The sequence below is a fragment of the Rutidosis leptorrhynchoides genome, chromosome 3, assembly GCF_046630445.1.
Source record: "Rutidosis leptorrhynchoides isolate AG116_Rl617_1_P2 chromosome 3, CSIRO_AGI_Rlap_v1, whole genome shotgun sequence".
Taxonomy (NCBI): Eukaryota; Viridiplantae; Streptophyta; class Magnoliopsida; order Asterales; family Asteraceae; genus Rutidosis; species Rutidosis leptorrhynchoides.
This window is the reverse complement of record NC_092335.1, coordinates 184,174,437-184,191,113: the sequence shown is the minus strand read 5'-3', so window position 1 is coordinate 184,191,113 and position 16,677 is coordinate 184,174,437. Positions and strand designations below refer to the sequence as shown.

The window sequence follows — 16,677 nt, the reverse complement described above, 5'->3', positions numbered from 1 at the left end:
ACTAATTGACGCGAATCCTAAAGATAGATCTATCGGGCCCAACAAGCCCCATCCGGGTTACAGATGCTTTAGTACTTCGATTTATCATATCCGATGAGAGTCCCGGAATGATGGGGATATTCTAGATGCATTTTGTTAAGGTCGGTTACCAGGTGTTCAATTCATATGAATGATTTTTATACACAGGTTATGTGTAATGAATAAATGAAATTTTGTGGTCTATTAAAATATTGAAATGATTGTTATGATAAACCTATGAACTCACCAACCTTTTGGTTGACACTTTTAAACATGTTTATTCTCAGGTATGAAATAAATCTTCCGCTGTGCATTTGCTCATTTTAAAGATATTACTTGGAGTCGTTCATGGCATATTTCAAAAGACGTTGCATTCGAGTCGTTGAGTTCAAAAAGATTATTATTAAGTAAATGACAGACTAAGTTATTTATAGTTTGGACATATATTATGAAATGATATGCATACCTGTCAACTTTCATTGTAATGAAAGTTTGTCTTTTGAAAACGAATGCAATGTTTGTAAAACGTATCATATAGAGGTCAGTACCTCGCAATGGGACCAAATGTAATGAAATCGTCCAGGTGGATTTGGATGAGTCGCTACACACTAAAACGTATATTAGATTTTTGGAATATATTACCTTCTTGTTACTCCGTAATTAATTTGTAATTAATTTAATAATATATATAATATATATATATAAATATAACTAGTTGTGGAGCCCTCGCTTCGCGCCGGGGGCTCCTTTTTAAATGTGAGTTAAAAAAAAAAGTCTTGATATATTTTGTAAAAAAGAATTTTTTTTCGACATCTAACATTGAAGGGTTGTTCCTTTTGTGAAAGTTGCTTCTTTTAGCGTTCGGTTTTTAAAAAAAAAACGTTAGTTGATCTATTTTGTAAAAAAGAATGTTTTCGACATCTTTTGGTAGCATTGAAGGGTTGTTCCTTTTATGAAAGTTGCTTATTTTATCGTTGAGGAAGGAAAGAAAAAAAAAAGGGGAAAAAAAGTTAATTGATTTTTTTGTAAAAAAGAATTTTTTTCGACATCTTTTGGTAACATTGAAGGGTTGATTCTTTTACGAAAGTTGCTTCTTTTATCGTTGGAGACAAAAAAAAAATACTGTAGCACAGTAGTGGCCTCTGTGGGTCTAACTGTTTGAGCGCAGCGTACAAGTCGGTAAAGCGTGGTGGGTATTATTATTCAGTATTTTTGGTTTTAGTAATGAGATAAATAATAATTTAGAATTTAGAATATAGATATAAAGTAGGGGGTTTGATTTGTATTTTAATGGAAGTTAGGGAGTTAGTTTTGTGAAAAGCGAAAATGTAAATAGGACTATTCGTCGCATATAAGATAAATTTTGTCTAATACATAATATGTTAATATATAGATACAAACATCCTAAAATAACTTTCAACCACAAATCACAAAAAAACTTTTGGTTTATATATATGTATGTATAGATTATTATTATTATTATTATTATTATTATTATTATTATTATTATTATTATTATTATTATTATTATTATTGTAATTGTAATGTAATTACTATATTATCTAACAGACAAAAATCGTGAGTAGTAATCAGGGGTATTTTCGTCATACCACATTTTTTTGTTTTTGTTGTTTTTTTTTTAATTTTAACTAATTTTCATTACACCAATAAAGCTCCCTACACTTTTTTCATAAATTCAAAACGACCCCTCAAATGTGGGGGTAAACTGTCAAATAACAATTTTCATAAAAAATCTTAAATAAACTCCACCCAAATATTCAACGGGTCATATCTTCTCGCTCGCAACGAGTTCAATTTTTCCGACACCATCGTTAAACTCGAAATAATTTCAGGAATACAATGTCACTAACTATACGCAAAACGGACGTTTTTTAAAAAACGCTAAATATTTGAGGTACTTTTCATACATGTTGATTTTGCGTTAAATTTTTAAAAGTCGAAAATTTCATAGCGAAACGCGGAGATACACATATATTATTAATTTAAAATAACATTTAAATATTTTGTGTGTTATACCTTTTAGTTCAACTCGAGTTGTGCTTCAACGACATTATCGTTAGCCACGAAATAATTTTATAAATTAAACGCAATAAAATACATTGAAAACCGAACCTCCGACGTGAAGCGAGGGTTCGAAAACTAGTTAATTTCCAATTTATTGTCTTCCTAACTTAAGATCCAGCTGTATATATTTGCCGTATATTTACATGCCACTTGTTGGCAGTCGAACGGAGCATGGCAATTTCGTGAATTCAACTGTACCAAAAGGGCAAAACTGTCAGAATATTATCACCCACTGATCTCCGCCGGAATCAACACTATTTCAATCGATTCATTCAATTCCCAATTTTCCATCACCAATTTTCTCCCTTTTTGATTTCGCTCCTCGCCAAGGTATTTAAATTTCTGAATTCAAATTTTACTGTTAATTAGCTATGATCTTAATCTATCCAGCTGTTAGTTGATCACTGTTAATTTGCGTATATTGATTTTTCATCGAAAAGGACTCTTAGGGTTTCAGAAAGTTTCAATTTTGAATCGATTTAATTAGCAGTATTTTGATGGCCTTGTTTATATCATGCTAACTTAGAAATTTATTCTGTGGATTCGCAAAATTTGTGACTTTTTTTGTGTGTGCTTGAAATGAATTTTTAGATTGCAAATACTGATAATAGGATTTTTATATTGTAATATGGCTTGTTTGCATTGATTATTTAGTTTCAAAGGTTTTTGTAATGGATTTATTTGGATTGATTTATTTGATTCTCTTATCTTTTTATGCTACCATGAAAGATGATTTGCCCAAGCATCAACTGATGCTTGAGTTTAAGTGTTCAAGATTTCATCTAATTTTTTTTCTGTTCGCTTAACGTTATAACATATTTTGTTTATTGGTTACTGTATAATACCTAAGGTTTTCTTTGCTGCAAATTTCTGATTCCAAGTTTACTAAATTGATACCTTTATTTATTTTTTATTTTTTTGTGCTTAAGCAGTTGTGAAAACATGTGGTGCCCTATCAAATGATGGAAAAGTGGATATACCATGGTGCAGTTGGTCAACATTGCAAGATTCAATTAACCAACTGTGATCCCGATTCACTGCAAAACGTTATTTACAAAGCAGTTTCTTTGTATTAGAGGGCCTTTCCGTCTTTTGTGTTGGGCATCGTTTTAACCTTCTTCGATTGATAGAGAAGGGGGATCGTAATTCTGAATTTTGTATTAAATCATGCCTCAAATACAAAAGCTTTATAACTCATGTAAAGCGTCTTTAACTACCAATGGACCGGTGTCTGAAGATGCTTCTGAAAAAATACGTTCTCTCTTAGGTACGTGTCATTCTGTTTTATTTGCCTTTTGCTTTTACTTTATTTGCCTATAGGTTTACTGACTGCACGGTTACTATTCTACGCGTACCTACGTGAATAGGTGTATCCTTTACAAATAATTGTTATATGTTTTAATTTTGTGATACATTTTGAACACTATTACGGTATCATTCAGTGTCGTTTAAGATTCATAATTATAGTTGTAGCTCATCCAAAAGCTTTTCTTTACGTCTTTGATGACACAGAAATCCAATAAAAAATGATGAATCTGAGTGTTACCTTAGTTTTATAGAAGTATAGGATTATGATGTGTGGTTCTTTGTTTAGTATGACAGGTTGCCAGTAACACATTATATACACAAAGTTTATTTACTAATCAATTAATCATTATATGCACATATCATATATCATCAAGTATTATAATAAAAATATAAAGGTTCCAGCAATTGCGATAAAGATCAATTGACCCACATACACATGTAAGTTGCAGTATCTGAAAACTACCTTATTTGGTATAAAATAAAGTTCAGTAAATTGCTTGATCACATGAAAACGAAGTCATAAGTAGTCATGTATGATAAACGTCGTATCAATCTATCGTTGCTTTATGTTGGTTGACTTTATGTTGACATCAATGGACTACAACATTTTGTCACTATAAGTGGACAGTTTGTTCATCTTGTGATGTCAATTATACAAAAGAAAGGTATAATTTTTAATCAATTGAAAAATAATTCAGAACCACCCATTTACAAAATATTGTTAGTAGAAATATGTATGTGTGATTTATGACCATTGTACCCTTTTCAGAAAAAATCAAGCCTTCGGATGTAGGGCTGGAGCAGGAAGCACAATTAGTACGTAACTGGACAGGTCCCATTAATGAACGAAACGGATCCGCCAATCGATCTTTGCCACCGATTAAATATATTCATATTCACGAGTCTGACAGCTTCTCTGTAAGTTAAGAAGTAATTCTTTTGCATTATCTTATCTTATACGTATACCTGGTAAATGGGTCAGGTTGGGTCTGTTTGGCTAACGTGTCAAAATGCTTTTTGAAATGGGTCAAACGGGTCAAATTTCTAAACGGGTCTAAATGGATCAGATTGGGTAACGGGGCGCGGGTCAAATGGGTCCTAATGGGTCATATACTTTTACATTGATTTTTAACATTTATTATATTATGTTAGTTATTACTATGTATTATTTATTATATATTATATATATAAGAAAATATTAATTAATATACATATACATATATATAATAAATGATATAACCATGAATGTTTTCATCAATGTTTTGTGGATGAAACTTGTTATGCTCGACCCATTTGACTCATTCACAAGACCCATTAAACCTATCTCTATTTATTGAGCATTGAGAATTGATACTCATTAGACCTATTCCTTTATATTTTGTATAGCACCTAATAGGTTAGAGGGAAACCCATTGGATTTTTTATTTAAGTTTTGATTTACATTCAGGCCTAATTTTTCTCAAGACCTATTTGACCCGAAAGCTTAACCCAATTGACTCAAATTTGCGAGTATGAGTCTCAATTGCCAAGTATACTTGTACGTTATATGAGACTCAAAGTATAATACTTTTTTATTTTATTTCAGATGGGGATATTCTGCATGCCACCCTCATCGATCATTCCCCTTCATAATCATCCCGGAATGACCGTTTTTAGCAAACTTCTTTATGGATCAATGAATGTAAAAGCATATGATTGGCTCGATGAACCCTCCTCGTCTGATACATCACATGGTATCATCGTTCTTAGAAATCTATCATATTATGCTTTGTAGTTTAGACGAATAAAATTAACTTATTTTTATTTCATCTTTAAAAACTCTGTTATGATAGTGCATTTTTTGTTAACTTTTGCATGCTTCTCTAAAAAAAAAAACAAAGAAGGATTAGGTCTACAATCATGATATGGTTATAGTAGTTAATTTGGTCGAAATTGGAGTACAATCATGATATGGTTATGGCAGCATAACTATATGATTGATAAATCATTTTTGTTCAAGTACACAATTGTAAGCAGTTCACATGATATTTAGAAAGTCAAAGTTTAGACTTTAGATTATTTGTTTTAATTGTGATGTTTGGTCATCAGCAAGACCTGCAAAACTTGTTAAAGATGGTGTGATGACCGCTCCTTGTGGGACCACAATACTATACCCAACCACCGGTGGCAACATTCATTGTTTTCACGCCATAACCCCTTGTGCCATCTTTGACATCTTGTCGCCACCTTACTCTTCCGAAGACGGGCGGCACTGCACGTATTTCAGACGGTCAACCGGACTTGATCTACCTGGTACTTAAATCTATTCATTTCGCCATCTGTTTTTGCTTTCAAATAACACTATATTTTTAAAGAATTTTATAATGACGGGCCTTACGACTGTCATCAAGAATTATATTTATGCATTAACTCATTAACTAGTGGTACATTGAGTTGGTTAAGGTTAGTTACTTTTAGAAAGTGGTTGGTTTTTTTCAATGTACAAACAAATGATGCATGTTTGACAGTAGGAAAATCCAAATTTTAAATATGTCATGTCCGAGAAATTTAAAACTTGTATGTTTGACCTCAATAGTCAAAGTCAACATCATACATATTGATTGACACAAAACTTGCCCTCTGAAGGTACAATTGAAGTAGATGGTGAAATGTGCTCAGAAGTTTCATGGTTGGAAGAATTTCAACCTCCTGATGATTTTGTGATTCAGAGAGGTAGGTACAAAGGCCGAGTAATCAAGACTTGAAACGTTTAATCTGAATGATTCAAACATCCAAATTTGGACAGCATCCGAGGTGAATATTTTCTATGTTTTTGTTGAGATGCTGAAGGATAATAATGTAATTTTATTAGTTCTGCAGACTTCGCATATACATCATGATATAGTGTCCAGTTATTTATCTTTGGTTTCTATACCTTTTAATCGGCTTGCGTATTCTTTTGACTAACTGAGTGATTATGCTCAAATTTAGTATAGCTATTGAGTTCGGGGTCAACAGTCTGAGCCAAATGCAGTTAAGATTACTGTAAGTGATAAGGTTTTTCCTGTATGAGTTATCTAGAAGGACAAATATTTTTTACTTTAATGTACGGTGTTTAACTGGATTAATTCTTGACCATTTTCAAATAGTGACCACCACAAGATTAGAACCTAGATTATTCCAAGAATATTATGGCCCCAACCAACCACCGGACGTGATGGTTCAGTTAAGATTACTATTACTATATCATTTTATAAGAGTGCATGGTAGGGAAAAAAATTATTGTTGTTACTATTATTAAATTAGTACTGGTGTCAATCATTGATGCTAAACAAAACTTATATAACATTCTTTTTGGATACCAAATGATCTAATGACAAACACCATAACCAAATCCATGTAAACATCATTTATCATTGTTGGACGTTACTTTCAAAGTTTCGGGTTGATATTATTGACTACGGTTTTCACACTTTAAAAGTAATTACTCACACACTGTTGCAATTGTTTATGGTTTTGTAGCTCGTTAAGGTGGCTAACGATGTACCTTTTAGTATTTTTATTTGGTATATTTCGATTTTTACTCGCTTTGCAAGCAGACTAAGTTTAAGACGACTACCCGCTTAATTACAAGTACCTCGAAGTCTTGCTAATGAACGTGTGTTGTCGCGAGAGGGGATTAATTTTTTGCACCGTTTAGTATTGTATGCATCTAACAAAATTCTCATATTGTATGTATTCATTTTTTGAAACGGTATGTTTTAAAACTCGAATACACACAATAGAAGGTTTCAAAATTGAATACACACAATAAAAAGTTTCACTTATACTACGAAACTGAAACTGGAAATAAAATGATTGTGAGAATTTAGTTACCAATTTTTCATTTTAACTTCGGTTAAAAAAAAAAAAAAAAAATTAAAAAAAAAAAAAAAAAGAAAGAAAGAAAATCACCACAAACCGGCTAACAAACACGAAACACCCCTACTCGTAAATCTAGTAGTATCTATTACGAGTATCTATTATCTATATTATATAAGTATTAAACGATCTGTAACATCAAACATTTGAACAAATAGGTAATAAGTTTGACCCACCGAATTGCCCCCCAACCCCCTCACCTCCCACTGGTGTCGGCACATATGGGTCCTTTTAGTTCATATTTACGAATCATATGTGATTTAGTCAAGGTTGTAAAACTCGCGACTCGGGGAGTACTCGGCAGAAGGTTTTTGAGGAGTAATCGGCGACTCGGGGAGTACTCGGGGGAGTAATCGGATGTTGACTTCTTAAGATATATATATATATTCTCATATATATATATATATATATATATATATATATATATATATATATGTTAAATATTAAACTTCTTAAATAAAAACTAATTAATTATATCTCAAACTAATAATGTTTTATGTTTTAACTTGGTAAGTTTGAATTTAAGGACCGAATTCTCAATGTATTTGTAATATGAGGGAGTTTGATATCAATTAATAAAAGGTTTAAGAGTGGATATCAAGTTTGTTCCTATTATTAACATTTGATAAAAGTTTAAGGGCTATTATTGCCATTTGTAAAAAGAAAAAGATATTTGTTTAGATCTAAAAGGGATTGATGGGGACAACTCAGTCATTTACTCTGATTTATCTTTTGCAGATGTCCTGCAAGCATCTGGAAAAAATGTTCACTCAAAACATGTCCATTGCAACTTCAACTTCATCGATCTATTCCTCTTCTTCACTTCTACAAGCTTTAAACCGGGTAAGTTTTCAGATCTACGGACTCACGCACATCATTTGGATATTTGGCCGCCGCTGGCCGCCGTTTGACCACCGCTGACCGCCGTTTGACCACCGTTGACCGGCGTTGACCGAGTAATTGGACGAGTTAGACACCGATTACTCGTTTTGTTCTTCCAAATGACTAATCGCCGATTACTCGGCCGAGTTGGCCGAGTTTTACAACCATGGATTTAGTTCATTTCATTATATATCTACTTGATACTTGATATATACTAGTAATTTTTGGTGTAGCGAGTACCTTTCTAACTTTCTTCTTTAGAAACTTCAATTATCAATTATTTATCCTATATAGTATTACTTATAATAGAGACTTATTAAGTCGACAGCAAGCGTCGATTTATTGGCGACTTGACTAACTCTTAGAGCCTAAATTAAATTTTCAGGCAGGATTTAAAACTCATGAAAATTTGATTTTACCATTTTCATGGCGTCTCAATTTTATTTTATTTTTTTAAAAAACTTTTTCCTACTTATTGCCCGGAGGTCCACTCGGAAGCAATCTTTCTATCTGTCGAATAGAGAGAATGATGACTTTCTCTACTTTTGAGGGTGTTTTCACTCTGAGTGGAGAAATGACTTGTCTTTATTGTCGGATAGGGGAAGAGTTGTGTACATCTCACATCTCTCATACATCACTTATGTGGTATTGGTTTTTGTTGTTGTTATAGTATTACTTATAATAAGATATTATTAGATTTAAGTACTTCATGATATTATTACATTTACATAATGATTAATTATTAATATTTGGAGTTCTACTTATTAAATTTATATTACTTAGACCCACTGATCCACCGTTGAGGCCGCCGTTGAAGGGCGCCGATACTAGCAATGGCTAGGGATGGCAAAATAACTCGTACCCGATGGAAAAACCCGAAACCCGTTATAATTGGGCCGGGTCTGACCCGAGTCCGTCGGGTCATAGGCAGGGTATGGGGATGGTTTCAAAAAAAAAAATTCGGGTTCGGGTATGGTTTTGGATACAAACCCGTATACCCGACCCGTATACCCGGCCCGAGAAATTTTAATAATAATTTTTATATAAAATTTTAGTATTAGTATTATATTGTTAATGTATGAAAAATTTCTCTTATTTGTTTTGAAAACGAGTATAATTTTATTCAATATAATCATATACAACCAGTTTTCGAGATGTGATATTTTATATACTTTGTGTATTTGAGTATTTTAGAAACTTTTCAATCAACTTTTTGTATGTGATATTTTATAATACTTTAAACATGAAGTAGTTGAGTTATTTTTTCAATAATTTGATTTGGTAACTTATTGAAAAATAGATACAGAATGACTAATCGGGTATACCCGTTTACCCATGGGGAAACCCGATAGTATGTAAGTAAATGGGGACCCGACGGGTTTCGGGCCGGGTTTGGGCGGGGTTTTTTAATCGGGTTTGGGTCCGGGATTACCTAAACCCGACTCAAACCCGACCCGATGTCATCCCTAGCAACGCGTCGTTGGCCGCCCTCCAACCACCGCCCTTCATTTTGCAATGGTATGACAATTATGATCACGGACAAAAACAAAGTTAACGGCTATTTTTTTTCCAAACGGCTACAATCTGACTTTTTTTTTTCCAACTACAATCTCATTTATAAACACCTACATCTATCTCATTTTCACCAACATTCAACTCTCATTCTCATCTACTTCTATCAACTTCATCTTCACTTTAATCTTCATCAACCTCATCAACATGTCTTCCAACAAAAAAAATTAAAAACAAAAACAACAATAACTTCATCTCGTTGATGAAGATATGTGGCAGTCGGTCCTTCAAAACACGTTTCATCAAACTCATCAAAATCTCCATCAATCTCACATGAATATGCAATATCCCCAATATCATCAATTAAAATAATTGGGCAGTGAATCCATATTCCATACCTCATTATGACTTGTTGATGCGAGCATGGAGTGACATAACGAAGAAGTATTCGAGCAAGTTTTCGAATCAAAATTAGTGTTTATTGTTTGTAATGTTTTTTTTCTTATTTTTAGGAATTTGTAATGGTTTATTTTAAGAATTTGTAATTATTATTTTTTTTTTTTAGGAATTTGTAATGGTTTTTATTTTTATTTTTAGAAATTTGTAATGTTTTTTTTTTTTTAGGAATTTGTAAATTTTTTTTATTAATAAAATTTTTATTTTTAGGATTTTATTGTTATATATAAGTTAATAATATATAAGTTTAATATAAAAAAGTAGAGGTAGGATCAAGTGATAGGTACGTCATGGATGTTAGCAGTTTAGTGATTGGTTAGTGACGGGAAGTAAGTGCTGATGTAGCGCTGATATGATAGTTAGTTATCTCATAACGGACCGTCATGGTTAATAGTGGTCTTATAATAGTAATATTTTTTCAGTGACATGTCATTTTCATATAAAACGTAAAATATTATCGTATTTAACTTTCTCAAAAGATAATATATTTCACGATGATGTACATAAAAGTGATGTACAATTTAACAATTATCATTGTAGAGTTAATATATAACTGTTTTGTACAACACTTATATTTTTATGTGTGACGACCCGGAAATTTCCGACCAAATTTAAACTTTAATCTTTATATTATTCCGACACGATAAGCAAAGTTTGTTAAGTTAAATCTCAAGAACTTTAAACTGTGTTCATACATTCATTATAACCTCGACCAAATTCCGACGATTCACGAACCGTTATATATAAATAGATATGTATATGTATATATATATTATAACTTGAGAATATTAATAAAGTATTAAACGTATAATACTTTACACGAACGTATTTGTTTCAATATGATTTTCGACGAAAAAAAATATATTAAATGATTGAATTATCAGAAACATTGAATTATGATTACAAGTCTCTGTTGAGAGGTCCACTATGATTTGAGAAAATCTATTCCTCTTAACGATATTCAGAATAATTTGTAAAGCTATTTATAAATAAAAACAAAAAGTGTCATTTACGAAAGTTAGACAAAAGTTAGTTGAGAATTGGTTTCCATAATATTCTATTAATTTAGTTTCAAAAGTACAAAAACGTTTTCAGTTTAAAAAGAACTTTATTATTGAAACATATATATCTTTTATAAATATCTAGAACCACTTTTGACAACTCATTACTTAACCAGTATGATAAAGATAACGATATTTATATTTTATTTTATTAAATATATATAACAATTTAAATTAATATTATATATATTTATACGTGTATTATACATACATAGTATTTATACTTTTACTATACTTTAACTTTACATTTACTTTACTTTTACTTTACTTTAACTTTAATAATTCATACTTTAATAATTCATACTTTAATAATTCACTTTAATAATTCATACTTTAATAATTCACTTTAATAATTCATACTTTAATAATTCACTTTAATAATTCATACTTTAATAATTCACTTTAATAATTCATACTTTAATAATTCAAAAATCTGTTATAAATAGAATTCAATAGGTTTCATTATTTCATAGAAACTTGAAAATATATTTCTCTAAACTCTCTCAATCGAATTACATATATATATTTTCTTTGTATTATTTCAAGATATTATTAGTATACATAAAATATTACGACGGAGTGCTGTCCGAGTGATTTCAAAATAGTTTTTTTTGAATGAGTCGAAGCTAAGGAAATTATGGGTTATAGCTATGGAGGTGATGGGTATGGTTCATGGGTATGCTCGTGAGGTCAATCTAGTGTTTATCATCTCCGTTGCGTCTACGTACTTTCCTGCAATATTGAATCTCAATATTGATACGTGAGCACTCATAACTTCACTTTTATATATCAATAGTGTATCCCTGACTAGTGCTCGAGTATATAGGATTATGCATGCTTGTACATTCGATATTGTCCTTAGATAGGTTTGTTGAATCATGAATTAGATACATATGCTACTGAGATAGGGTATATGATATGCATATCATTGGAAAGCTAGCGAAAAATTAAGAACTTTTCATTTAGATATCGAATGGTTTCGATGAACGGATTAGAAGTTATAGTCAACTGAATTTTAGTATTATTGTTAAAATGATTATTATTACTATCGTCGTTATTATTTTAATAGAAATATCATTGTTATTATAAAATATCATTATTACTATTATATTAGTATTATCATTTTATCATAATACCATTTTTAGTAAATATAAATATTGTTATTTTTTTTATAGAATAATAATAATTATTATTACAAAATAATACAACTTTTACTTATTATTATTATGATCAATATTATTTTATCAAATAAATAGGGGATATAAAGATATTTTTCACCACGCGTAATATAATTACATTAATAATACTTACCACTATAGTTTTACGATATTAAGTGAACTTTATAAATTTTACTACTTAAGATATATAAAAGTATATTCTATCATATATAAACGTTAATATAAATTTTTATTAATAAATGACTTTTATTATTATAAAATCTAATAAATATATTTAAATATATAAAACGACTATAGTTAAGTTATATAATAAACACGTATAAATTTTAGAAGTCATTTTGGGTCAAGTTGATTTTTTTTTACTTTTGCATATTAGTCTCGAGCATTAGGATTGTGGTACACTATGACTTGACCAAAAATTGTTAGACAAATATTGACCAACATATAAATATATATAATTAATATAGGTTCGTGAATCCGAGGCCAACCTTGCACTTATTAAATGACGTTATTTGTATTTTTACTACGAAATACAGTATGGTGAGTTTCATTTGCTCACTTTTTAATTGCTTTGCAATTTACATTTTTGGGCTGAGAATACATGCGCTGTTTTATAACTATTTTATGAAATGAATACAAATACTAAAACTGATTTTGCGTGAGTTTCATTTGCTCCCTTTTATATATATTTTTGGGACTGAGAATACATGCGCTGTTTTTATAAATGTTTTACGAAATAGGCACAAGTACTAAAACTAATTCTACGTGGGTTTAAACCAGAAATATACCCTTAGCTTGGTAACATTAAACTACTTGTCTATGTACGGTAGGCGCGAATCCTAAAGATAGATCTATTGGGCCTGACAAACCCCATCCTGACTATGGGATGCTTTAGTACTTCGAGGTTTATATAACACACCTGATTGGTGTACTTTCAGAGGGTAAAACATGAAAGTTAAGGCTTGTTACCGGGTGCCTACAACTTATAGAATACTTTTATACACTTGCGAGTGTACATATATTTATAAACGGAAATCTTGTGGTCTATTAATATATTGAAATGATTGTTATGATAAACCTATGAACTCACCAACCTTTTGGTTGACACTTTAAAGCATGTTTATTCTCAGGTATTAAAGAAATCTTCCGCTGTGCATTAGCTCATTTTAAGGATATTACTTGGAGTCATTTATGGCATACTTTGAAAGACGTTGCATTCGAGTCGTTGAGTTCATCAAGATTAATATTAAGTCAATTATAGTTGGATGTAATATGAAATGGTATGCATGCCGTCAATTTTTGATGTAAAGAAAGTTTGTCTTTTAAAAACGAATGCAATGTTTGTAAAACGTATCATATAGAGGTCAAATACCTCGCGATGTAATCAACTATTGTGAATCGTTTATAATGTATATGAACGGGTCCTTTCAGTTGGTATCAGAGCGGTGGTCTTAGCGAACCAGGTCTGCATTAGTGTGTCTAACTGATAGTCGTTAGGATGCATTAATGAGTCTGGACTTCGACCGTGTCTGCATGTCAAAAGTTTTGCTCATCATTTTTGTCGGAAATTATCTGCTTATCATTCTTAGTCTAGACACATTTTATTGCATTGATTACATGAATAGTGTATAGACAAAATTCATATCTTAGCGTATCTGCTAATTCATATCTTAGCGTATCTGTTACTGTAAACTTTGCCTGACATATTCCGTAAATTCCTCCGTAATCTACGAAACCTTTTGCTCTATATAATTAGAATACCACCCGATAGCCGGAAAATCATTTCATTTCGAAAAATTCTTTATTCAATCGTACGAAATGGAATTCGTCATTAGTTCAAGTCCCTCGGATTCCGAAATGGAATCCCACTCAAGTTCCGAAAGCAGTGTGACCGGAATGGATCAACCAATTAGTCATCATCTATTCTGGATGAATTGGGGATGGGTTCGTAGCCTCCTTAATCATTGGAGACAAGAAAAAGGTGATCCCTTTCATCCACCACATTGCCCTCTTGGCGATGAACCTGAAGCACTTACCGGCGAACCTGTTCGAGACACCATTTTCTCACTCATTGCTAGAGTATCTCGTCATGATTATATACTATCCCATATTGCAAATCTTATTCATCCGCTCGTTCCAACCGCCAATCATCCTGGTGTACTAGCAGAAATTAACGAACTTCGCGCCCGAGTAGTGGCTTTGGAACACATGGTGCAAGGATTACAAACACCATCAGCAGCACCAGCAACATAACCAATACCGCCAGTAACATCCACATCGCAAGCCTCAATACCACAAGCTTCAGCAGCATCACCAGCAGTTACCGGAAGTATCATCAACAATATCGTCAGCACCACCATCACCGTCAGTACTGTCAGCATCATCAGCACTAGCAGCACCTATAACATCACAAGTTCCGTCAGTTCAAGAATCACCGTGGACGTCATCATTGATCAACAACGAGTATTTTGTATCAACGAGTTATGAAGTATTAACTCATTCTTCTGAAGAAATTATATATATATTTTATATATATGAATGCTGAAACTATAAAAATCTTTCGTACTAAGCTATTGAATATGAATTGAAAAAGGGTAGATACTACTCAGTTAAATTCATATTACTAATATGCTATGATGTACATCCTTCGTTAACAACCTAACCATCGTAACTACAATCTTTGATTCAATTAAATGAATTCGGTTTCATAATAAACCAAGTGTATCATTCAATAACATGTTTGATTTCACACTTTCATCTTCAATGTACTCGAAACTTACTGGAAAACAACATTCGTACCTTGTGAAGTTAGCAAGAGTTCTACGAGCATCAGCATAATTCACTAAGGAAATATCTATAAGAATAAATATTGAAGTATTGATTACATTAGCGAAATACTCCGCGAAGATTATGTAATCTCTAATGTTTTAGAGATTATTCTTTACTAATCCAAGCCGAAAATCAAATGAGCTTAATATGATATTAACTCATTAAATCTGTATTACATCTGAAGAAAATATACATACATATATTTTCATAAAGACTGTAATGAAAAATTCTTGTTCAAAATATTATTTGTGACATTTTTTTAACGGGTAGGTAATACCCGAGAGATATATAAATGCACAATTAATATATTACATTCTTCGATTCTAATTCAGTAAATCATCAACTATACTCCCTATTTTTACAACAGTATACCTTCTTTTATAAGAAATCAAAACAACCATACTCATTCAAATTCAATCACCTATTCTGATTTTTGAAATCTCAGAATGCAACTCGAGATATAACAAAACCATCACTCTTAGATTCCTATATCTTTCAAAGCTATACTTTGACTTCAAAACTGTGTTAGAACATCATATGTATTAACGATTATAATATGTGCTCAAACCCTTCGAAATTCCTGAAGACGCTTCAAATAATGAACAATCGAGATGATGATCCAACCACATGTTACCCACAGTATACACCTGAAAAACTCTCGAAACTAAAGTCATAGTTTAACACGTATCCGTGTCAGACTCTTTGGCATTTATTAGCAAAAATAACTTTTCAATTCCTTACCAAAGTAGACAGTTGTGTCACAGCTCCACAAGTCAACTTCGACTTTTCAATTAAAACGGTCTTATTATAATCTCGATATATACGATGCCCTTTCGCCATCGTTACCGGAGAACCGTTTATGTCCCATCACATTAGCAATAAACTTACCAACAATTTCACTGATCTTTGATTTTCAGAAAAATCGATATATTCATTAGAACCCTATCATATACTCATCCGCACTTTGTAACAAGAATTGCCATACCAATTATTGAGAATCAGTAATTAGTATTTTGAAATCTTGCAGCATGTCTACATCAACAGTTATATATACATATAACGTCTACCTCCAAGACTTACATACTTCGAATGTGAAGTTTCTGAAAAACGCCTAAACTGCGAACTAGTTCTCGAAATTTTAAAAAAATGCTGATGAAGCAGCAGAAACTGTCAACGATCTTAATAGAAAAAAGTTTGATGATAAAAAATAGTGTGTTGGCAAAACTCAGAAAAAGAGAAGGTTTGGAACTGGAAAACGGATTGAGCAAAGTATGAAGGAGGCTGTGGATAAATCACAAAGACTAAACCTGCCTTCAAAGAATCCAAATGATTCAGTACTTGCTGAAGTCATTAACGAATACCTTGCTCCTGACTCTAAACCCTTGCGGACAATATCCTTCATCATCCTCTGATATTAGACATTCTAGGATATCATCGTATCTTTCATT

The 16,677-nt window shown here is 31.7% G+C and overlaps 1 protein-coding gene across 2 annotated transcripts; it reads left to right on the top strand.

Moving 5' to 3' along the window:
- The first annotated feature begins 2,247 nt into the window (after positions 1–2,247).
- On the top strand, positions 2,248–6,490 carry LOC139897077 (plant cysteine oxidase 4-like). Of its 2 annotated transcripts, none has more exons than XM_071879722.1 (6): positions 2,248–2,433; positions 3,036–3,370; positions 4,181–4,329; positions 4,997–5,144; positions 5,500–5,703; positions 6,037–6,490. In XM_071879722.1, the coding sequence occupies exons 2-6, from the start codon at positions 3,271–3,273 to the stop codon at positions 6,153–6,155; spliced, it is 720 nt and encodes a 239-aa protein (XP_071735823.1). In that variant the 5' UTR covers positions 2,248–2,433; positions 3,036–3,270; the 3' UTR covers positions 6,156–6,490. The 2 variants fall into 2 exon arrangements, with proteins under 2 accessions (XP_071735823.1, XP_071735824.1); XM_071879723.1 differs by having other exon boundaries at positions 3,033–3,370.
- The last annotated feature ends 10,187 nt before the right edge of the window (positions 6,491–16,677 follow it).

What these genes read in the sequence shown, in the direction of transcription:
- LOC139897077 (XM_071879722.1), top strand. Translation starts at nt 3,271, where the DNA reads ATGCCTCAAATACAAAAGCTTTATAACTCATGTAAAGCGTCTTTAACT. An exon ending in AAAAATACGTTCTCTCTTAG is followed by an intron (nt 3,371 to 4,180) that starts GTACGTGTCATT and finishes TACCCTTTTCAG; the next exon opens with AAAAAATCAAGCCTTCGGAT. An exon ending in ACGAGTCTGACAGCTTCTCT is followed by an intron (nt 4,330 to 4,996) that starts GTAAGTTAAGAA and finishes ATTTTATTTCAG; the next exon opens with ATGGGGATATTCTGCATGCC.